Here is a 23,893-nt window from a genome sequence, read left to right as displayed (position 1 = left end):
TATATTTTTACTAATAAAAGGAAGGTTCAAACAAAAATGAAACTTCTGTCATCATCAGTTATTCACCTGCTTTATGTCATTCCAAACCTGTATGGCTGAACCAAAAAGTAGACATTTTCTATATTTTAATACAATATCTATAGATGTTGTCTATACTACAGAAGTTATTTGGGTCCAATGTTGCTTGGACCTCATTGCCTTCCAAAATATACTCCATGGAAGAAAGTCATATAGGTTTAAAACGACAGTAAATGATTGAAATTATGAAAATGATCTATTTAAGAGTGGCAGGTTTGTCTCAATAAATCATCTTGACGATCTTTTTGGTTTTGGTTTTTATTGGTTAGGTCATCCAGCTACCTTACCTTTCAATTATCTTAAATATATAATTTACAGGGGGAAAATACAGATAAATTAATACATTAAAAGTTACTATATATTCTCAGTGTGAAGATTAAGCGTCTGTAATAATACTGCAACACCATTCACCAAAAGAAGAAAAATCACTAATGGAGTCAATCTCATTCAGAGCACAATATGACAGGTGACGATAGTAGTACGAACACATCTGCTATGTGATTATTTCACAGATGAGTCTATCCTGTTCCCAACCACAGAACAATCGAGCTAGTCCAACAGAAGTGGGAGTGATGTGTTGCACAGCCGGGGGTGATGCAGGGATCTTAATATCCAAACGTGTTCTCTCCACTGTAGGCCACGTACAAAAAGCCGTCCTCATCTTTTTCTTTCTCGTAGAGCTGCCCCATAGTCAGACTGAAACAAGAATGAAGATTGTGTTCTGACATACAATTTATCCAAACAGATGAATGTATTACATTTAAGAAAACATAACATAACATAATAATATGAGAATCCTTACCACTATAGTCTGAAAATCTGTCATTCAAACTTTAAGTTCCTCTTTCCATATGTGACCCTGGACCACAAAAGGGTCAATTTTTTTTTAAATTGAGATTTTTATATCATATAAAAGCTGAATAAATATATAAATATTTGGCTAAGATACAACTATTTTAAAATCTGGAATCTGAGGGTGCAAAAAAATCGAGACATTGCGAAAATCGCCTTTAAAGTTGTCCAAATGAAGTCCTTGATGTTGCTGCATCCACTCACAAAAATATTGATATATTTACGGTAGGAAATTTACAAAATATCTTCATGGAACATGATCTTTACTTAAAGGAATACTTCACCGATTAGCATTAAGCTTTGTTTCAGTAGAAACCCGGTAGTATTTTCGAATGACCGTCTTTGCCTCCCTCATGTCCCCCTGAGACGAGAGATTTCTGTATTGTGTGTCTGGAAAAAAATCTCAGATGACACAAAAATCATCATTTAGCATCTGAGGCTTTTTTGGCCAGAGACTACAGCCAGTAGGAGGAGCTCGTTCCGCATGTTTTCAACCCGCCCATAGGGGGCTCTTTTCAGTTTTGAGTCGACTAGTAGCCTAGTTGTATCATTTCTTCTCATACTGCCCTCTGTAACCGGTAGGCATGGCTTGGGAGTGACCTCCTAGGGCAGCGAAGCAAGTGCATTCTGGGAGTTGTTGTCTTTCATCCACATGCTTTTCTCAGTCTAGAAGGCTCCAAATTAAAAAATAATTTCACATTTCTACTACATAAATGACCCAATTTAAATACACATTCATCTTTCCAGCGGTGAAATATCCCTTTAATATCCTAATGATTTTTGGCATAAAATAAAAATCGATAATTTTGACCCATACAATGTATTGTTGGCTATTGCCACAAATATACTGTACCCGTGCGACTTATGACTGGTTTTGTGGACCAGGGTCACATATTTTATGAGTTAAAGTACATTACACTGTTGGAAGTTGACTTCCAATGTTCAGGGTTCAATTTAGATTTTAAGCATTTCAATTTTAAATATGTTTATATTTTCTGTTGCATGTCATGACAGAAATGTAATGTATGAGTTGATGAGGGATATGTGCGCGTGAAACAAAAAAATATATTCAACACACTGGTATAGGCAAGGAAAATTACAAAAGGAGGAGGCCCTAATGTCAACGAATCCCTCTGAACAGATTAATCCAAAATAATTCCTTGCTAAATAAACTCTTCTTTCCCCTTCTGTGGCCTGTCTTGTTCTCAACACTCAGTGAGCCGTAACCTCCAAGCTAAAGAACTTCACGTGAGTGTATTTGAGAAGGCAGGTGGGGAAGGCAAACAGAGATCATTCAGGATTTCAGTGGAGGATGTTGGGTGTGACCTGAGAACACTGGAACATATTTCACACTTTCATACGAAACTTGATGCTATATTTTTAGCTATTGGCCAACAATCACAGCCCTATATAGTTTCATCCGTTTGAGTGTTCAGAATGAAATTCAAGTCAATCTAAATCGCGTACAAGGAAACAGATTCCTGAGGATGATTAATTCAACTGAATTCCAACAGCTGTTTTGCTTAGCAAGATTACCACTGTCCTCACTTACTGGAATGTTTGTCAAGAGATGTGTGGGTGGAAAGGAACGTAGTGCCTTATTAAAAGTTTTCACCCCCTTCTTCTATTGTTAAATCAATTATTTTTCTGTCATTAAGATAAACCACAGATGTTCCCGCGGGCACGTAAACAGGTAAAAGGTTTGTTCCATGTAAACAGGGCTTTCACACAGTTACAGCAAGTCAGGCCAGTTACAGTAAACCAATTATTCTATCACACATATTTAATTCTATCACGCCTCATTTTTGAAACAGTGTCACCACAGATGTTGTAAAAAAAAGAAAAAAAAAAAGAGCTAAATAAATGTACGTGTCTTGCATCAGGTTTTCTCTGTATTTGACACTCTCCAGCCTTCAAGGACCTGTCACAACAACATCACGCTGCCGTGGTGTGTTTCTGCCAGCAGGGCATTTAGCCTGATTGCTAAACAGGTGTTATTTTGGTCTCGTCAAATCACAGAACCTTCTAGTTGGCTTCAGGCTTTTCCCACATATTTTCTGGGAAACTATAACTGAGATGCCATTTGATTTTTGGCAACAGTGGCTACTCTTAGTAGCCTGACGTCGTCATACTCAGATTCTAGTCAGAATGTGAGTCTGATACTGCTCCATTGAGCTTTGATTATGGGGCGTGTTTCAACCGAACCAGGAAGGAAAATGCCTCTGCACTCAATTGGATAGACCTATAACCAATCAGAGCAACGGAGTAAGTGATGTATGTTTTTCATTCATGTTTCCGATCGACAAATGCCTTGATCGTGGTTCTCTGTTCCTCTTTTAAAATGAATGCGCTGTCGATATCTTCTATAACAGACGCGATGGCGGAATCTACACATAATGTTTTATAAACAAAGTTCGAGAGGAGCACGTTCAAATAATCAATCCAATCAACTTGTCATCAAACAATGACCATCTGGTCTACACTATCAGCATGAGAGGAAGCATATATTGATTCACTTTGTCAACTCACCTAACATTCCATGACAGTTTTCAGCATCCCTCCACTCACTCTCGGCCTGTTCTTCCACAGCCTGGAATACGGGGGGAGCACTTTGGGTTCGGGCCGAATACCGAGCCCGCCCTCTCCTCGGACAGCACGCCAAATATGCATTTATTCTATCTGACTACTTTGTAAGTGTGAACTCGTGAAATAACAATTCCAGTCATCTGTGTTGTAAACGAATTCAACCCAAGCGCTCGTTGGTGACGTGGATGATTACGTTACGTTGCTCATCTGTCCATCATTGTATAAAGCCCGCCCTGACTATTTGATTGGTCCGATCAATTTTTGTTCGGGCATAATAGCTCCTCAACGGAACGAGTCCAGACCGAACTTCCCGACCAAAAAATGTTGTGGGCGGGGCTAAGTTCGGCTGGCATCCAGGCTATACTCTTAGCTGAGCTCTGGCTAGTTTAAGCACCAGCAACTGCACAGTATGCCTACTCTCTCTAACATGAGCCACAAAAGCTTATAACTTTCACAGATGGCTTGCTTCTTGAACGGTCACTCAGTTTTTGAGGACAACCTGCTTTTAGTACTTTTCCATTTCTTAATTATTGATATGACTGTATTTGAAAGGATATTCAATGGTTTGGAAATCTTGTGGCATTGCTTAGAGTTCTTTTGTTTCTTTTGTTCATGCGAGTTCTGCCATTATCAACCTTATTTTTAGCATAAGAGCGACAGAGGCCATTTGTATCTTGAAAGTGTGAGTTCCTGTGTCATCTGCTTCCTGTTCCTATTTAGGTGCGCTATATTAATATATAGATTGATTTTTATTATTTTAGATCACTAACAGTAGACACATCTGTTTTGACTTTCAATCGTTTGCTTTTGATTGGTGGTTAAAAACCCACAAAAGTGCAGTAAAATGACAAACCGTGTGCATGTCCAGGGAGTGAAAACTTTGTATAGAGACTGTATTTAGTAGAACCACAGTAATAAATAAAGCATGATTTTACCTGGACTGAGGGACAGTTTTGTCGACAAAAAGAAATATGGCTTTTTCAGAAGGCAGTTGGATCCGCTTTCTGATGATCCACATGAACTGGGCCACTGTAATGTCAGACGGGACCAGATACTTCCGCTTGTCAATGTCCACAATCTGTGAACCAGATACTTTCTCTACAATAACCTGATAAACACAAGAAAGAGCAATTACAGCCAATAATCTTTTAAATATAAAGCCCTGAGGTTATGACGAAGTAAAGTTGTTTTTCTGGTTTTACTCGTACACAGAACAAACAGACACACAAAGAAAGCAAATTCACTCCAACACAATAGATGGCGCAACTTTTCAGATGGTCTGTCAGGTTCAACACAAATTGTAGCAATAAATATACAGAGGAAATACAAACAGTCATTTGTCTTTGGGTTTTTTTGTATAGTGGAATTTAATAAGTCACTGCCAAAATATCCAGTGTTCATTCAAACTTCAGAGTTTTCCAAAACTGCATTTTGATCCAAAAACAGAATCTGACTTCTTTGGACAGTCTCTCGCTCTTGTATCACAGTGTCTTTTATAATCATATATACTTTACTACAAGCATCACTAGATGAATTGTTGAACCCAACTTTTAAAATGGAACTTCATTAACTACAATAAAAAAATACTGTTTATTGTAAAAATAATAATAATAAAAAAAATCTTTCAATTGTAAGAGACACAAAAGACTACAAGCGGCAGGTAAATTGCATGTCTTATGCAAGACAAACGTGTGAATGTTTGCAGAACGTTTTATGAAAATAACTCACTAGTTTGTAGTTCAAAGGTCTGCAGTCGCAAACTGCAAAAACATTATTTTTTTTGGTCTTGTGCTTTAATATGTCTGGTTTGGGCCACTTCACATCCATCCTCAATGCCAATTTAAGATTCTTTGGTGATGATTGGAAAAACTGCTTTCAGTGCATTAGCAACATGAAAAGCTCTGATGTGTGTCTCTTTCATTGCAGGACAAAGAACAAAAAAAAAATCTAAATCTTGTTTGCGCTGAATTTGGTGTGGATCGTTGATCGTTGTCTAGATTTGAAAGGGTGTGCTGTTGCAAATCAGTGATAAGCTTTGTTACTATGACTTATCATTATAAATGATAAAATAAAGAAGTCTATACCCTTGTTTAAATCGTTGAAATGTTCACATTTATACTCACAGGAACTCTGTCTGGGTACTTGTTGCGGATTTTGGCTGACTCCACACACCTGTGCTCTAAATGACAGAAGAAAAAAAGAAAAGACATCGATCAGTCTACATGCAAGCTCAGCATGCAATGCTCTTTGCATCATTAATATTCATCAGCCAGTGTTATAAACAGCACTCAGTTGAATTCTCATTAATACCCACACTCATCTGCATTCTTTTTAATAACTCTATCAATATATATACATATACTGTACATGTATACATCAATATAAAAAAATATACATACATATACACACACACACACACACATATTACACACATTTTGACAACTACCAAAGCATAGACATGTGACTGAGATATTCTCATCAAATAATACATTTGTATATCATATATGGTTTATAAACAAGTGACATGCTAAATGAAAGAAAAAACAATGCACACTGTTATCAAATGCACTTAAACAACAACACCAGAGACAGACTGTCAGCCTAGGCCGTAATCTCGGTTTACTTTCATTATTAAGACGTTATTATGAGCAAACAACAGGCCTGACAAATAAATAGAGTGGTTGTTCTTACATGGTAAATGCTGTTAAATTAGATCAAATTAGCAGGTCGACAGAATAAAAACATCGGTTTGACAAACAGATCAATAATTACACGTCTCTGACAGGCCGTTGTTGATAATAACATGGTATTTTCGAAGAATTACCCAGAGAATGGTCCTCTTTAAACATCCATTTCATTTTTGCAGAGGTATAGCTCGAAGAGCGATCTGTTGGTGAAAATATCTGATTATTTAAAGTCAATTAAATGTTAAAACTAAAAACGTCAACAATGTAACAGCAGCAGACATTCGTCTTCAGACGAGCCGTAATGACGTCAGCCCGTCAGAGGGTGGTTACGTCACAGCGGGGCCGTACCATTCAGTCGATTCGGGGGGTTTCAAGCACTAATTCGCTTATCTCTACAGCAAGAACACCTCTACGATTGTAGAAATCACACGATCGAACTCATAGTTTTTGTTTTTAAACATAATTCTGATGAATAATTATCGAATAATGATTATGCACATACTTCGCGAACTGCTGTTGCTATGGTGAACAGACGACGCTGAGCCACCGGAAACATCAGTGCGCGTGTTGTTTGTTTGCTGGACTGATTAATCTTTATTAAGTTTTTGTTTTCAATAGTGTAATACTATTAAGCCAAAATGCTTTTGTTGATCGTTGTTAGTAAATCTATTTGACAACGCATGCACAGCGCAAATGATATACATGTGTTTAAATGGTGTTGTGAATTGTTGGATGGAAGTTCATATTTACCGCAATATTAATAACAATGGCCTTTTATGACGTTTACGCACATCCTGCTTTAATAAGATACAGAACATGTGTTTGCACGAGAGCAACGCTGTTTGTCTGTGTGGTTTTATGCCTCACTTATATTTCACCTCTTCTGGTGGCTTATAGAAGTCAAGGTAAGCTAAATTTTATTCCAAGCTAATTATTTCCCAAATATGGGATCAAATAAAGTGACTCAGTTTGTTGCCATGAACAGGGTTCTGGCTGAAGAGGAGCACATATGAAGAGCAGCCGGTCATACAGTTCCAGTATGACATGATCCTGATGGGAGCAACAGACACAGCAGGGAATTATGTGGCATGGAGCACATTTCCCAATTTTAATCGACTGATCGGAGATAATTTACGCATCCCATATGTCTCTGTGAGTACGAAATTTGAAAACCAAATTAACTTAGCTACCATAGCTATTGCAATAGTGAACTCTGGAAGCAAAGCTGCACTGGGTTTGTTCATTATTCAGGCCCAGGAGGAGGACAGGAACCAGGATGGGAAATCGGACCTTCTCAGGCTTCAAATCAGCATCCCACTCAAGCCAGAAGAGCAGATGTTCAACATTCAACTCCTCCTTACCTTCTCATACCAGCTGTTTGTGTGTATTCAGTGCATTCATATAACACCACAAACGAAATAAATGCCTGTCTGTAAATCGGTCTCTCTCCCTCTCCCTCTCTCTCTCTCTCTCTCTCTCTCTCTCTCTCTCTCTCTCTCTCTCTCTCTCTCTCTCTCTCTCTCTCTCTCTCTCTCTCTCTCTCTCTCTCCCTCTCTCTGTCTGTATCTGATTCATTTGTCTGTCCATCTGTCTAGCGAATGTCTACTGTTGTGATGCAGACGCTTGCCTTCGTGCAGCACTCCTCCCCTGTCCCAGGTTCTCAGCTCTCCATCTGTGGAGACCTGAAGCTAAACCAGCGAACTCCTCTTCCTCACAGAGGCTTACATAGTACCTACAATGTGAGTACATCTGAACAACAGTTAATTTATGCATGACCTTTTTTGACATACAAATGAATGTGGTGTTTCATCCATTGCTGGAACTGAAGCTTTGATACTGAACTGGTTTGACTTGCAATGCCATAATCTTGTCAAACGTGTGTCAACAGGAAGATCGTAAATTAAAACATGATGAGCAATGGAAATATGAAATGTATTTGCATAAAGTGGGGAGAACAAGTATTTGATGCACTGCCGATTTTGCAGGTTTTCCTACTTACAAAGCATGTAGAGGTCTGTAATTTTTTATCATAGGTACACTTCAACTGTGAGAGACGGAATCTAAAACAAAAATCCAGAAAATCACATTGTATGATTTTTAAATAATTAATTTGCATTTTATTGCATGACATAAGTATTTGATCACCTACCAACCAGTAAGAATTCCGTCTCTCACAGACCTGTTAGTTTTTCTTTAAGAATCCCTCCTGTTCTCCACTCATTACCTGTATTAACTGCACCTGTTTGATCTTGTTACCTGTATAAAAGACACCTGTCCACACACTCAATGTGAGGAGGACTCCAACCTCTCCACAATGGCCAAGACCAGAGAGCTGTGTAAGGACATCAGGGATAAAATTGTAGACCTGCACAAGGCTGGGATGGGCTACAGGACAATAGGCAAGCAGCTTGGTGAGAAGGCAACAACTGTTGGCGCAATTATTAGAAAATGGAAAACGGTCAATCTCCCTCGGTCTGGGGCACCATGCAAGATCTCACCTCGTGGGGCATCAATGATCATGAGGAAGGTGAGGGATCAGCCCAGAACTACACGGCAGGACCTGGTCAATGACCTGGAGAGAGCTGGGACCACAGTCTCAAAGAAAACAATTAGTAACACACTACGCCGTCATGGATTAAAATCCTGCAGCGCACACAAGGTGTCCGTGCTCAAGCCAGCGCATGTCCAGGCCCGTCCGAAGTTTGCCAGTGACCATCTGGATGATCCAGAGGAGGAATGGGAGAAGGTCATGTGGTCTGATGAGACAAAAATAGAGCTTTTTGGTCTAAACTCTACTCGCCGTGTTTGGAGGAAGAAGAAGGATGAGTACAACCCCAAGAACACCATCCCAACTGTGAAGCATGGAGGTGGAAACATCATTCTTTGAGGATGCTTTTCTGCAAAGGGGACAGGACGACTGCACCGTATTGAGGGGAGGATGGATGGGGCCATGTATCGCGAGATCTTGACCAACAACCTCCTTCCCTCAGTAAGAGCATTGAAGATGGGTTGTGACTGGGTCTTCCAGCATGACAACGACCCGAAACACACAGCCAGGGCAACTAAGGAGTTGCTCCATAAGAAGCATCTCAAGGTCCTGGAGTGGCCTAGCCAGTCTCCAGACCTGAACCCAATAGAAATCTTTGGAGGGAGCTGAAAGTCCGTATTGCCCAGCGACAGCCCCGAAACCTGAAGGATCTGGAGAAGGTCTGTATGGAGGAGTGGGCCAAAATCCCTGCTGCAGTGTGTGCAAACCAGGTCAAGAACTACAGGAAACGCATGATCTCTGTAATTGCAAACAAAGGTTTCTGTACCAAATATTAAGTTCTGCTTTTCTGATGTATCAAATACTTATGTCATGCAATAAAATGCAAATTAATTACTTAAATCATACTATGTGATTTTCTGGATTTTTGTTTTAGATTCCGTCACTCACAGTTGAAGAGTACCTATGATAAAAATTACAGACTTCTACATGCTTTGTAAGTGGGAAAACCTGCAAAATCGGCAGTGTATCAAATACTTGTTCTCCCCACTGTAGATTTTCCTTATAGTCCTAAATTCTAAATGAACAAACCTGACTATACATAAGTCATGGTCTTGTTGGATACACAAGATGGCTTTCATATAAGCAGGCCAATGTCGTCAGAATATGATTTGTGTGAATAAACATAAGTTTTATTTTGAATTGCCTCTTCCAGGTATCAGTGATTGATGGATCCAGTCCGTTTGCGAGTACATATGACCTGGCCAACATCATTACACTCTATCAGCAGAGAAACTGTAAGATTATGAACCTGTTCTGAGAAAAGCAAACTATATTCATAAACAGATGCATTTTATTATTATTGTTGTGAGTATGTTTTAAACCACTCTCTTCCTTATTTTCACATCATTGCTTTCAAAAACACAGATTTGTAGTCATATATATTTTCTCACTATATTTCTCAACTCCTACCTTTAATATTTACTCCAGAATGATTTGAGCTACATGATCATTTTGGTGTTTATCATCAAATTTGATATAATTAGGTGATAAACACAGAAATGATCATGAAGCTTATGTTCTTGAAACCTTATTTGTCAACTCTTTCTGTCAATGTCACTTTTGTTCCCAGCAGCCTCTATCTTTAAACAGTCTATTTCTCACACACAGTGACAACTCACCTCTCCGGCGTCATTCCCGTGTGGACGGTGGGAAGAGCTGCAAACGCTCCATTCCAGATCAGTGCTCAGATCAACTATCCTGTAGAGACTATTGCATATCCTTTATATGCTCAGTGTGTGTGTTTTATATGATTTTCTCTCTCTCTCTCTCTCTCTCTCTCTCTCTCTCTCTCTCTCTCTCTCTCTCTCTCTCTCTCTCTCTCTCTCTCTCTCTCTCTCTATATTAGGGGTGCACCGAAATTTCGAAAATGGCATTATCGGGTTTAAAAAAAACAGCCGAAACCTTAACCCGAAAATGAATGTCACCCGCCCCTCCCATCCGTGCGCAAGCGATTAGGTTTCACTCACGGTTGAGCTGTTATCACGTGTCTGCCTATCAAAGATTAAGCATGTCAGCGCTATGGAAATATTTTTAAGTTTCAGATGAGGACACCAAAGTTGCAATATGTAACAATTGTTCTGCAAAAATCTCAACAACAGGTTTGATACACTTTTCATTTCAGATCCATTAAATTCAAGCAATTTAAATATATATATATATATATATATATATATATATATATATATATATATATATATATTTAAATTGCTTGAATTTAATGGATCTGAAATGAAGTATCAAACCTGTTGTTGAGATTTTTGTATGTATATATATACATACACAGTGGGTACGGAAAATATTCAGACCCCCTTACATTTTTCACTCTTTGTTATATTGCAGTCATTTGCTAAAATCATTTAAGTTCATTTTTTTTCCTCATTATTGTTCACACAGCACCCCATATTGACAGAAAAACACAGAATTGTTGACATTTTTGCACATTTATTAAAAAAGAAAAACTGAAATATCACATGGTCCTAAGTATTCAGACCCTTTGCTGTGACACTCATATATTTAACTCAGGTGCTGTCTATTTCTTCTGATCATCCTTGAGATGGTTCTACACCTTCATTTGAGTCCAGCTGTGTTTGATTATACTGATTGGACTTTATTAGGAAAGACACACACCTGTATATATAAGACCTTACAGCTCACAGTGCATGTCAGAGCAAATGAGAATCATGAGGTCAAAGGAACTGCCTGAAGAGCTCAGAGACAGAATTGTGTCAAGGCACAGATCTGGCCAAGGTTACAAAACAATTTCTGCTGCACTTAAAGTTCCTAAGAGCACAGTGGCCTCCATAATCCTTAAATGGAAGACGTTTGGGATGACCAGAACCCTTCCTAGATGGCAGAGTGGCCCGACGGAAGCCTCTCCTCAGTGCAAGACACATGAAAGCACACCTGAAGGACTCCAAGATGGTGATAAATAAGATTCTCTGGTCTGATGAGACCAAGATAGAACTTTTTGGCCTTAATTCTAAGCGGTATGTGTGGAGAAAACCAGGCACTGCTCATCACCTGTCCAATATAGTCTCAACAGTGAAGCATGGTGGTGGCAGCATCATGCTGTGGGGGTGTTTTTCAGCTGCAGGGACAGGACGACTGGTTGCAATCGAGGGAAAGATGAATGCGGCCAAGTACAGGGATATCCTGGACGAAAACCTTCTCCAGAGTGCTCTGGACCTCAGACTGGGCCGAAGGTTCACCTTCCAACAAGACAATGACCCTAAGCACACAGCTTAAATAACGAAGGAGTGGCTTCACAACAACTCCGTGACTGTTCTTGAATGGCCCAGCCAGAGCCCTGACTTAAACCCAATTGAGCATCTCTGGAGAGACCTGAAAATGGCTGTTCACCAACGTTTACCATCCAACCTGACAGAACTGGAGAGGATCTGCAAGGAGGAATGGCAGAGGATACCCAAATCCAGGTGTGAAAAACTTGTTGCATCTTTCCCAAAAAGACTCATGGCTGTATTAGATCAAAAGGGTGCTTCTACTAAATACTGAGCAAAGGGTCTGAATACTTAGGACCATGTGATATTTCAGTTTTTCTTTTTTAATAAATGTGCAAAAATGTCAACAATTCTGTGTTTTTCTGTCAATATGGGGTGCTGTGTGTACAATAATGAGGAAAAAAAATTAACTTAAATGATTTTAGCAAATGGCTGCAATATAACAAAGAGTGAAAAATGTAAGGGGGTCTGAATACTTTCCGTACCCACTGTGTATATACACTGCTCAAAAAAATTAAAGGAACACTTTGAAAACACATCAGATCTCAATGGGGAAAAATGTCATGCTGGATATCTATACTAATATGGACTGGGTAATGTGTTATGAACGAAAGGATGCCACATCGTTTGATGGAAATGAAAATGATCAACCTACAGAGGATTGAATTCAAAGACACCCCGGAAATCTAAGTGAAAAAATGATGTAGCAGGCTTGTCAATTTTGCTGAAATTTCATTGCACCAACTCAAAATGGTACTCAGTAGTTTGTATGGCCCCCACGTGCTTGTATGCATGCCTGACAATGTCGGGGCATGCTCCTAATGAGACGACGGATGGTGTCCTGGGGTATTTCCTCCCAGATCTGGACCAGCGCATCACTGAGCTCCTGGACAGTCTGAGGTGCAACCAGGTGATGTCAGATGGACCGAAACACAATGTCCCAGAGGTGTTCTATTGGATGTAGGTTAGGTGAGCGTGGTGGCCCTTCAATGGTATCATTCCTTCATCCTCCAGGAACTGCCTGCATGCTCTCGCCACATGAGGCCGGGCATTGTTGTGCACCAGGAGGAACCCAGGACCCACTGCACCAGCATAGGGTCTGACAATGGATCCAAGGATTTCATCCCGATACCTAATGGCAGTCAGGGTGCCATTGTCTAGCCTGCAGAGGTCTGTGCGTCCCTCCATGGATATGCCTCCCCAGACCATCACTGACCCACCACCAAACCGGTCATGCTGAACGATGTTACAGGCAGCATAACATTCTCCACGGCTTCTCCAGACCCTTTCCTGTCTGTCACGTGCTCAGGGTGAACCTGCTCTCATTTGTGAAAACCACAGGGCACCAGTGGCGGACCTGCCAATTCTGGTGTTCAATGGGAAATGCCAATCAAACTCCCTGGTGCTGGGCAGTGAGCACGGGGCCCACTAGAGGACGTCGGGCCCTCAGGCCACCCTCATGAAGTCTGTTTCTGATTGTTTGGTCAGAGACATTCACACCAGTGGCCTGCTGGAGGTCATTTTGTAGGGCTCTGGCAGTGCTCATCATGTTCCTCCTCGCACAAAGGAGCAGATACCGGTCCTGCTGATGGGTTAAGGACCTTCTACGGCCCTGTCCAGCTCTCCTAGAGTAGCTGTCTGTCTTCCTGGAATCTCCTCCATGCTCTTGAGACTGTGCTGGGAGACACAGCAAACCTTCTGGCAATGGCTCGTATTGATGAGCCATCCTGAAGGAGCTGGACTGCCTGCGCAACCTCTGTAGGGTCCAGGTATCGCCTCATGCTACCAGTAGTGACACTGACCCTAGCCAAATGCAAAACTGGTGAAAAACAGTTCGAAAAGATGAGTAGGGAAAAAAAATTCAGTGGCCTCCACCTGTAAAACCATTCCTGTTTTGGGGGTTGTCTCACTGTTGCCCATCTAGTGGACCTGCTGTTAATGTCATTAACACTAAAGCAGCTGAAACTGATTACCAACCCCCTCTGTTACTTAACTGACCAGATCAATATCCCAGGAGTTTAACTGACTTGATGATATTCTCTGATTAAAAAGTGTTCCCTTTATTTTTTTGAGCAGTGTATATATAGTATATATAGCGGTTTAACGCATTTTAGTACAACTGTCGTTATACGTTAATTAGGTACAATTAATTATTTAAAAAAAAATCTTGTTAAAAAACATAAATGTAAACCATTTTGTCTTAGTAACCAAGTATGAAACAATAAAAATATGCAATAAATATCCTCAAATAGAGTATGTTTTTACAACAATGGGATAGATTGTGTCCTCATTTCTTCCTTCTGTGGATTACAAATAAAGTTGTTTTGAGGAATTTTGGGTTCAAAACAACATTGTTCCACAGAAGAAAAAAGCCATTATGCTGTGTTATGTTATGACTGTTTCGCATTCCTATATAGTAGAAAAGTATTTGAATTTGTCTGTGAGTTAACCCTTTGTTGTAAAACATATTCTATTGCAAAGAAGGAAGGCGGAGACATGGTACTGAGCACAGGGATATTTCATAAAAACAAAACGGGAACCTAGGAACAAAAAAAGACAAAGAGAAAGAAACAAGGATACAAGAAACAACTGAGAATCAAAAGGACTACAAAGCAGGAACAGGAAACTCAAACTAAAGTCCAAACAGGATATTGGGTACGCTATATAATACATATTTTTATTGTTTCATGCTTGGTTACTAACATCAACCATCTGATCTACAACAAAATGCTAATACCAAAAAAATAATAAAAAATAAACTAGGTCTGAAGTTTCTTTCAGATAACATTATTTTGATATAAAACACATGATAGGAAATTGTCCCATTATGCTTTTTAGTTTGTGGCTACAACCTAGTCTCTCATGACATGAGCACATATTGGACACATAAAGTCACTTCCTGACTTCTGTGCATTCCTAGACTAGCCTCTCATGCTTCAGTTGAGCATCTCAAGTTTAATTTCCTTAACATGTTTTTTTCTACCTATCGACCAGGCTTTTGGGAAATGATTAAGTTTGCCTGGATTCAGTATGTCAGCGTCCTGCTCATCTTTCTTTGGGTTTTCCAGCACATTCAAACTTTCATCTTTCAAAACCAGGTTTTACCGACCAGCACAGTACCACCGTTTAAACAGCACAGCTCCTGATATGACCTGGGTTTCTTTTCCTTCCTTTTTTAATTAAATGTTTAATCTTCATTCATTGTTGAGGACTTTTTCTATATATAGTTCTCTTTGTTCAGTTCTAGTACATCCATACAGAATTCCCAGCAGGATGCCTGAGTCTCTGGTTTTTCTGGTTTCCTTCAAGTTCAGCCGCATACTGTACAATATATTTTTTTTGCTGTGTGGTTGCAATGTGAAAGAATGATAGAATAAATATGTCAAAACCTTACACAAAGTTTGTTTTTTTAAGCATGTTCAACTAACTGTTGAACTGTTAAACATTTCATAATGTTAGCATGGTGTCTAAGATACTGCATGCTTTGGGGTTGGAAATTTAATGTCGTTCGACAGGCTATGTTACACTAAATTATGTGACAAACATAATGTCAGTGGTTAAGCTAAAGTAAACAAGAGGATATAACTATCAATAATGTGCTTTCAAACTACTGTTGAATCAAACCAAACAACACCACATTTTGTGTTTGCTTTAGGCTCTTGTCTTTGTCTCAGTTTGTTCCACAGATACACATTCATGAAAACTGTATACATGTATTTCTAATATTCTCTATATTCACGTCCATGTCCCCCAATAAGATCAAACACAGGAAGTTTGGCACAATGGACAGGATGCAGATGTAATGTTTTCCTGTTTCGTTCATCCTTTTTGTGATAATGTGCCACAAGCAGCTCTTCTCAAATATGGGGATTTATATCTTGCATAGATTTAGTTGATGTATAATATTTCAGGAAAACTTCTCAGATACTAGCTAGGTAAGTTAGCAATTTGTGTCTTAAGTAGTCTACAAAATGGTAGTTTCCATAAGTACACACACACACACACACACACACACACACACACACACACACACACACCTACCTATACACGTTTTAAATGAGATTTTTATTATTCCTAACACGAAAAGTATCTATACTATGAAGTAAAGGTATCTATACTATTTGAAGTTGATTAAAATATCATCTTACTGAAGGCATTAGTTCCGCCCACTCCTGCCTGTCCCTCTTAAAGGCCACGTCTCAGCTTTCCCCACGGTTAGAGAGTTCACGGCAGAAACTTTATAACTGAATACGGACAGTCGGACACATTACTCAACAGGAGGTAAGGCATAATAAAAAGCTTTAATAATATGCGTCTACAGTAGACATACGGTATTATAATTAGGCTATGTATTTTAGCTAAAGTATTTGTAGGATAACTCTTTAAATGATCTGTTTGGTGGGAGCGTTATTTTTTGTAGAGACTGTGAACATGTGGCAGCCGACTTTCCTCTAGGTCAGTGGAAGTTGCGTGTGTCTAATATAACATTTATATTCTCATTTAGGCGATGCTAACAGCATTTAGACTTAACAATTAAGTTATTCAAATAAGAATCCCTTGATAGCCCGACAAATGAATCGTTACAAAGTTTGTGATGGTTTGTTATCTAATGTCCCCAAACATAGTTCCCTCTATACACATTTTTGGAGAAATGACTCGTTCAGCAAATTTGGGCATAATCGCTCCGAGGCGAACACGTTTCAGGAGTCATGATGGTGTTCAGTAATGCTGTCTGTTAGCTTTGAAATCACATGATCACACAAACCGTGTGTCGGAAATGGTAATTTTTCAACTTTTTTATTTTTTTATTTAAAGTATTAGTTACCAAATGGGTCCGTGTAAATGAGCGCATAAAGGAAACAAACAGCATCTAATCATATTATTAATTTATCACACCTTATTTCCCATCTGTTTTCCCTATCAGGTGTATTACGCTCTTAAAGCGACAGTTCGCCCAATAATGAAATTAATATGACCTGGGGCTCCAAACCCGGAAATTGTCTTTTGTGTATTGACTCATAAAGTCTTCGGAAGCCATTTCATCAGAAGATATGTAAAATAACCCTCGGATTGTACGGACCGCTTCTATGGAGGTTTTGCTTTTCAATTACAGGTTTTGAATGAGGGTGAGTAAATGAAAATTTTTTTTTTTTAGGTGAACTAAGTTATCCCTTTAAAACAAATATATAAAAGTTACGTGTTTTGCTTGTTTCCACGAACACGTCTTAGAGGGTTGTTTGTTTAACACGTTGTCAGAGGGAAGCTTTGCGTTGATTCATTGTGCGTTTCCATTTCCAGTGTGTGTATTGGTTTCATGGTTTTTACATAACATATTTCATTTGTTTTCTCTTCTTTTGATTCATATGATTGAAATTAATATCAGAAATATTTTTTATGACTTTCGCTGTCTCTATTTTATTTATTTTGTCTGTTAAAAGTAAACCAAATTTCGCAGATTAGTGTTCACTTTATCTCCTCATTTGTAGTCTCACTGCCACCTGCTGGTTAGCGTTAGAAGTCTATACCTTTATAGAGAGAGGTACCGCTAACCTATATCCTAGTCTATACCTAATAATAATGAGAGAGAGAGAGACTCCTAGCTGAATGTCTGATGATAAATCCTTTCACTGAGATAGATTTTAGGTGTGTGAAAGAGAAGCTAACTGGTGACTTGCTTATAGTGGGTGGTTTTTATCTCTTAAATTTGATTCCATAAATGAGGGGCATCTTATTGATCTTGCTTTGTGATTTAAGTGTATAAAGCTGGATATAATTCAATTTACTCTCTAAAGTCAATTTTACTCTCATTTGGCCCAGTTGTTTATAATAAGTAATCTGATCGGATAGATCTACCTGATCCTGGATAGCAAAACATAGGATCTTGAAATCCAGATCATTCTAATTCAGATTAAACATTTTGAACAAATGAGCCTTGGTAGGTGTGATCCTGGGTCCAGTTGTTAAGAAGTAATCTGGTCGAAGTGGATCCAATCTTGAAAATGGGCTCTGTAATCAGATTACATCACATAATCTAATCTTGGTTTTGATCTGAATCAAACCTTCATTATATGTTCAAAACTTGTTAGTTTTAGATTGGGATTCTTTGAACCAAAAATCATTATCTTGATCCCAGTAAAGGGTGGATTTCAGGAACAACAGTTGTATCATGTAGTATGCAGATTGTCATGAAATGCATGGAAGCAGAGACGGTAGTCGGATCTAAATGCAGCAATAGAATTTAATTAACCAAGACTTGGTAAAACTCAGAACTGGAACAGGGAAAACTCACAGAAGATACATACATTCAATAACTGACCCCGAACAAGAGAACACACAGGGTTTAAATACACAGCGGGATGAGGGAACGAGACACAGCTGGGGAAAATGAGCACAATAATCAGGACCATTCAAACTGACAAGACCACACACCTGAAACAAGGGAACTAATAATTAACATGACTAGCAGACTAGGACTAACTGAATACAATGAACAGGAACAAGAAACTGAATGTAAAAACCAAAGACAGAAAACACAAACCAGAAACATGACAAAATAACACACCGTTACACATATTTATTGTTACTTTTTTAAAATGTATACTTAATTTGTTTAACCGTTACATTGATACACATTAGGTTTTTAAGCCTTTCAGTAGAGTAAAGTAAAAACAATCCCCCAAACAGCTGTCAATATCAAACAAAAAGATTTGTAACAATAAAATATTAATATAATATTTGTAACTGTTTTTTAATCACTGTAAATTAATTATATTGGCACAGTCATTAGAAATAAGCCAGTCAAAAGCATGACTGGTCCTTAAAGGAACATGGTGATGGAAAAATTTGAGATGGGAGGAAAAACTATCTTACAATGATTTTGCAATATCTCGCATATGTTTTGTGCTTTCCAGAGAAATTTGTGTTCCCTTTTGAGAACGGTTCACTTGTATTGCGTCGCTAGACGCTATGGGAAAACTCCTTTTCTCGAGAATATTGAAGCCTTTATTTTAAAGGCCGCGCATTTCTGCCCACCCTCTGCCGTTGGATGGAGGTCTAAAGTGAGTCACCCATCCAAGCCGTGCAGAACCACTGGTCAAGCTGCTTCAGCCCTGCACACTATGGCGGTCCTCCAAGTGTTCCAGGCGAAACTCCTACGCACCATGGACGAGTCTGGACCCTGCGGCCTTCCGCGATCTGCACAGCGCCCCCGATGGTTTTGACTTTTAGTTCTACTATAAGCCTCGGGCTTCACAGCCCCAGACTGTAGTTTAGAGCGAAGTTGTCAGCTAATAGCCTGGCATTTTGAAATGGGTTCCTATAGCAATATGAGTGAACCGTTCTCGAAAGGGAACGTACTCAGTTACTAACGTAACCTCGGTTCCCAAACGAACCCAAGCGCTGTGTTCTGCATCATGTCCCCTCTGTTCCTGTAGGCGACATTTGCAATGTTAGTGTGCTGTTTGTGTGAGCTCCACAATAAGAGCACATATCCCTTCACACAAAGGGCCGTTTCCTCCTCATACACTCAACTTGCGAGCAGCGCGGAGTCGCAGTCCGTGCCTATATTGGCCTCCCGAGAAAACGCAAGAGTGCCAATTTTCCCCTGCCGTACACGACACCGCTCGTGCCTGATCGGCAGCCAGCCTGGCTGGGGTAGGGCTCCAGTCTTGTGTTTGATACAGTTGTTACCGCTAATGCCGTTGACACTGTGTTTCCTTTCATGCTTGAGTGCTTATTGTGTTGTGTCTGCCCTGGATCAGTGCAGCCTTCATTTTCATTGCGTTTGTGTTTGCAATTTTCATAGGGTCAGGGATGACTTTGGTCTAGTTCCGCCTATCAGATGCGAGCACTCCTAGCGGTGCGGCTATTGGCTGACTGTCTGTCTCTTCCGTGGCTAGTGTAGCTTGGCCCCATTTTACCCGGGCTTATCTTCAATACTCTCACGGTGGGATGTAGAGTTACCACTCTCGAAAGTGAACTCCTTGAGAGGCGGGAACGAGACATTGCGTTAGCCGCCGTGTTCGCTGTTCGATCAGCTGTTCAGTCGTGATTCTGTCGCAATTGTCGCGCCTCCGCTTTTTATTTTGCCCGCGAGCCTGTCAGTATTTGCATACTTTGCGACAATTGGCCAGCTGTTCCAAGCTGGCGTTAGGCCATAAGATTTCAACAAAAGTGGAGAAGGGTTCCCGCAGCGTAGCTATGCAATGTCTCGTTCCCGCCTCTCAGGGAACCGAGGTTACAATAGTAACGGAGACGTTTTCCTGAGAAACTTTCGCAAAACTTTTGAGTTATTTCAGAGCGAAAGAAAAGTTTCTCATGGAATCCAAAACTTTTGCAGGGAAGTGGAATTTTTTTTTGTTTTTTTCTCCCATCATGCTTTTCATCACCATGTCCTTTAGTGGCTCCGTAGTCGCTCCTTAGATTTTCTCATCAAATTAAAAACTAACCCCATGTTAACTATTCTACCTGTTGTTCTTTACATAGTAAGTAGCCTACATTGTGAAATGTAAACTCATTTGGAGTACTGGAAATCTGGAAAAGTGTGTATGGGTTTAATTCTGATCCAGATGAATCTTTTTGAACAACGTGGTTTCATCTCTTACTTTGATCAAGTATTTCCAGAAGTACTAAATGTGATTTCACTTGGTTTCACTCAACAATATTATAGATCTGACTGTACTGACGCCGTTGTATGAAAACTGAACTGAGCTGGACGATGACATAATTTTCTGCAGAACTGCTTTATAGATCAAATGAACTTGTTTAATAATTAATGATCTTTTACAATGGAACTGAATCAACACTGAACTGACTTCTGCTGAACTACAGCCGAAATGCATCATTTTCCTGTTTATCACTGTAAAGCTGCTTTGGTATCTGTATTGTATAAAGCACTATATAATAAAGGTGACTTGACACTTAAATTTTCTCTTGTCTGCGCTATCGTTTATATTTAAAAACAAAAAACAAACAAACATCTGAGCCAGTTAAGTCCTGTCAATCTAAAGGGAGAAGACGGTTACAAACTCATGCATGGATAAGATGTCTATTAACTTAGTTGAAAAATGACAGCAGAGTTGTGATTTTGCATCATAAATAAAAAGTATATTCGTATCCCTTTAAAAAAACAAACAATTCTATATAGAGAAAGTGAAAAGTGTAGCTTAAAAAGTTGAAAGCTATTATAATTATTCCTTTAAACTAGAATAATAGTTTGTTTTAAACCTTTGTTTTTGTGCTTTGGTAGGTTTATAAAGTTGCCGTAATGCTGCGGTGGAGAGCGCCGAAACCCCCTGTGTTGAGTCTCCTGCTGATTCCAGCGGTCGCTGGTGTGCTTCTGTACGGCTGGTACAGTCGCCCGCCTCTTCTAAACACCTCTTCGTCTGAGGGCAAGGTGCACGTGCTGCTGCTCTCGTCCTGGAGGTCCGGCTCGTCCTTCCTGGGACAGGTGTTCAACCAGCATCCAGATGTGTTTTATCTGATGGAGCCAGGCTGGCACGTGTGGACGTCCATACAGCAAGCCGGCGCTCGTAGCATGCGAATGGCGGTGCGCGATATGATCCGCAGCATCTTCCAGTGCGACATGTCAGTGATGGATGCGTACATCCCCCAACCACAAAACGTCTCCAAACTCTTCATGTGGAGCCACAGCCGCGCGCTCTGCTCTCCGCCCGCGTGTTTCCTCACGCCTCGTGACGAGATTAGCAAAGAACAAGAATGCAAGCAGCAATGCAACGTGCAAGGTTTGAAGCTTGCGGAGGCGGCGTGCAGGACTTACAGCCATGTAGTGTTAAAAGAGGTTCGCTTCTTTGAGCTGGAGTCCCTTTACCCGTTACTGCGGGACCCCTCTCTGGATCTGCGCATCATCCATCTAGTTCGGGATCCGCGAGCGGTGCTTCGCTCCAGGGAGCAGTCGGTCAAAGCCCTGGTGAGAGATAACGCCATAGTACTGGAACAGGCTGATATTCCAGAGAACGATAGATCGTACCAAATCCTACAGGAGATTTGCCGCAGTCATGTGCGCATTTATGAGACCGCCATGTTTAAGGCACCCGATTTCCTACGGGGGCGCTACAAAATGATACGCTATGAGGATCTAGTGCGTAACACGCTGGCGGAGATCGAAGCCATGTACCAGTTTGTGGGTCTGGAGATGACGGAATCTCTGCAGGAGTGGATTTACCGCATCACTCATGGTAAGGGCAAGGGATCGAAGAAGGAGGCCTTCAAAATCACTTCCCGAAATGCAGAGGACGTCTCCTTGGCTTGGCGAACCACCTTACCGTTTGAAAAAGTCCAGCGCATCCAGGATGTGTGCAAAGGAGCCATGTCTCTGTTGGGATATCAGACGGTGGATAGTGAGAAAGAGCAAAAGCTGCTGGATTTAAACATTCTGACGCCGCGCGAACGCTATCAGTTCAGCTGGATACCTTCCAAAAGCACCACCCCTAAAGTGTAGAGTTAACCCAGTGATCAAATGTCTTAAGACTGAAGGATTGTGGGAAATCTGTTCAACAGTTTTGTTCTCCTTTGCTTCATACTAAAGTAATAAGGAAACGTAGGAACAATCAAACGTTAGTGGACGCCGCAGTGTTCTAGTGACCGGCAGAGAATAGGAAGTCTCTCTGTTAAACTAGAGACTAGAAGGTCTGTCCACAACTTTTACCACTGGATGCTGTTTTTGAAGAAATTATGGTCCAATAATATAACTTCAAGATGTATTTATTGACAAGGAAACTATTATGGTGTTTTTGTTAGTTTTTTTGTAAAAAAATAAAAAAATAAAACTGCATTCCAGATGGGCGTAGGGATGCGGGTTGAAGGGATCTATGATGTAAGTGTAAGATTTTATTTTTCTTGAATCCCCATTGAATATTTTTACAAAACTACTGTGCCATATGTGCTACTCAGCCATCACTAATCATTGTGAAAGAAGTGTTGTTGAAGTGTTAAACAGACACAGTGGGGTTGTGTGTGATTATTTATGACATGTTTGTTTGTGATAAAACCGTATGTGATAAAGTCTAGCTCATTAAAGGACTTTGAACCCAGACGTCAGACACAGTTTTGCATTTGACAGTACTACAGTACTGCTTTTTTTGTGTCATTTTCATAAAGGGCTTTTATGATTTGTGATATAGAATTTCTCTGTACACTTGTGTTCAAATGTGATCAAATGTAAGCTAACTTATAGAGGCGTTGCCGTTTCATTAGATTGTTTGGTTTCAATGGGAGCTGGTATTTTATTGAAGTTTGAATCACATTGATTTATATTCAACATGTCAAACAGTGACTTAGATTAGTTGAAGTGTAAATAAAAAATCACAAGATCAAGAGTCTCTTCAGATAACATTATATTTTGTTACCTGTTGTGCTCAGGAGCGAGGTCTGATAATGTATCCATCACAATCCCTTTTGTTATAAATATGTATATATATATATATATATATATATAGACAAAGATTTTAGAAAAAATAAATCATGGTACACATGTATAATGTCTTGGTGTTAGTAAGTCGTCTCTAGGTTTATGATTACTGTTGGTGTTTTGGTTGTTTGCATATGTTCAATGTAAAAACGAATTAATCTATTTGATCAATATTTCATGTTTGGTGAAATCGAGTAAAACTGTGAATAGTTTATATAGAAATATGTGTTTCTCTTTTTTTCACAGATATGTTCTCACTGGATGTATATAATTATATACATCCTCAAATGTACTCTAAAGGAGGTTTTGTCAGATTTAGCTCACTTCTGGGTACACACTGATAAATAAACTTTATTTACTGTATTTTAAAGAATTGTGTGTAAAAATCCAAATAATTTACAGATTTCTATTCGAAAGGGTTTAAACAATGTTTTTCATGCTTTTTCAATGAACCATAAACCGTATTGGGAAGGTT

At 39.7% G+C, this 23,893-nt stretch overlaps 3 protein-coding genes and 1 long non-coding RNA gene across 5 annotated transcripts; 2 read left to right on the top strand and 2 right to left on the bottom strand.

Annotated features, from left to right (window-relative positions):
• Positions 1-318: 318 nt before the first annotated feature.
• Positions 319-6,520, bottom strand: gabarapl2 (GABA(A) receptor-associated protein like 2). The gene is made up of 4 exons (XM_082160564.1): positions 6,341-6,520; positions 5,640-5,695; positions 4,452-4,624; positions 319-774 (listed from the first exon to the last, which is right to left on the bottom strand). The coding sequence occupies exons 1-4, from the start codon at positions 6,372-6,374 to the stop codon at positions 684-686; spliced, it is 354 nt and encodes a 117-aa protein (XP_082016690.1). The 5' UTR covers positions 6,375-6,520; the 3' UTR covers positions 319-683.
• Positions 970-4,445, bottom strand: LOC309491145. Its single transcript, XR_014202937.1, has 2 exons — positions 3,881-4,445; positions 970-3,038 (listed from the first exon to the last, which is right to left on the bottom strand). It is a non-coding gene; the product is annotated as an uncharacterized lncRNA (long non-coding RNA).
• A 62-nt stretch (positions 6,521-6,582) lies between the features above and the next one.
• Positions 6,583-15,187, top strand: tmem231 (transmembrane protein 231). Its single transcript, XM_082160523.1, has 7 exons — positions 6,583-7,108; positions 7,189-7,355; positions 7,455-7,583; positions 7,799-7,942; positions 9,905-9,986; positions 10,360-10,465; positions 14,974-15,187. The coding sequence occupies exons 1-7, from the start codon at positions 6,970-6,972 to the stop codon at positions 15,134-15,136; spliced, it is 930 nt and encodes a 309-aa protein (XP_082016649.1). The 5' UTR covers positions 6,583-6,969; the 3' UTR covers positions 15,137-15,187.
• A 934-nt stretch (positions 15,188-16,121) lies between these two features.
• Positions 16,122-23,781, top strand: chst6 (carbohydrate sulfotransferase 6). 2 transcript variants are annotated; one of them, XM_082160495.1, is made up of 3 exons: positions 16,285-16,770; positions 16,915-17,116; positions 21,238-23,781. In XM_082160495.1, the coding sequence occupies exons 2-3, from the start codon at positions 17,111-17,113 to the stop codon at positions 22,447-22,449; spliced, it is 1,218 nt and encodes a 405-aa protein (XP_082016621.1). In that variant the 5' UTR covers positions 16,285-16,770; positions 16,915-17,110; the 3' UTR covers positions 22,450-23,781. The 2 variants fall into 2 exon arrangements, with proteins under 2 accessions (XP_082016622.1, XP_082016621.1); XM_082160496.1 differs by lacking the exons at positions 16,285-16,770; positions 16,915-17,116 and adding an exon at positions 16,122-16,271.
• The last annotated feature ends 112 nt before the right edge of the window (positions 23,782-23,893 follow it).

This window comes from Leuciscus leuciscus, assembly GCF_965113295.1.
Source record: "Leuciscus leuciscus genome assembly, chromosome: 25".
Lineage (NCBI taxonomy): Eukaryota > Metazoa > Chordata > Actinopteri > Cypriniformes > Leuciscidae > Leuciscus > Leuciscus leuciscus.
The sequence above is the reverse complement of the archived record's forward strand: the minus strand, read 5'-3'. Positions and strand labels throughout refer to the sequence as shown.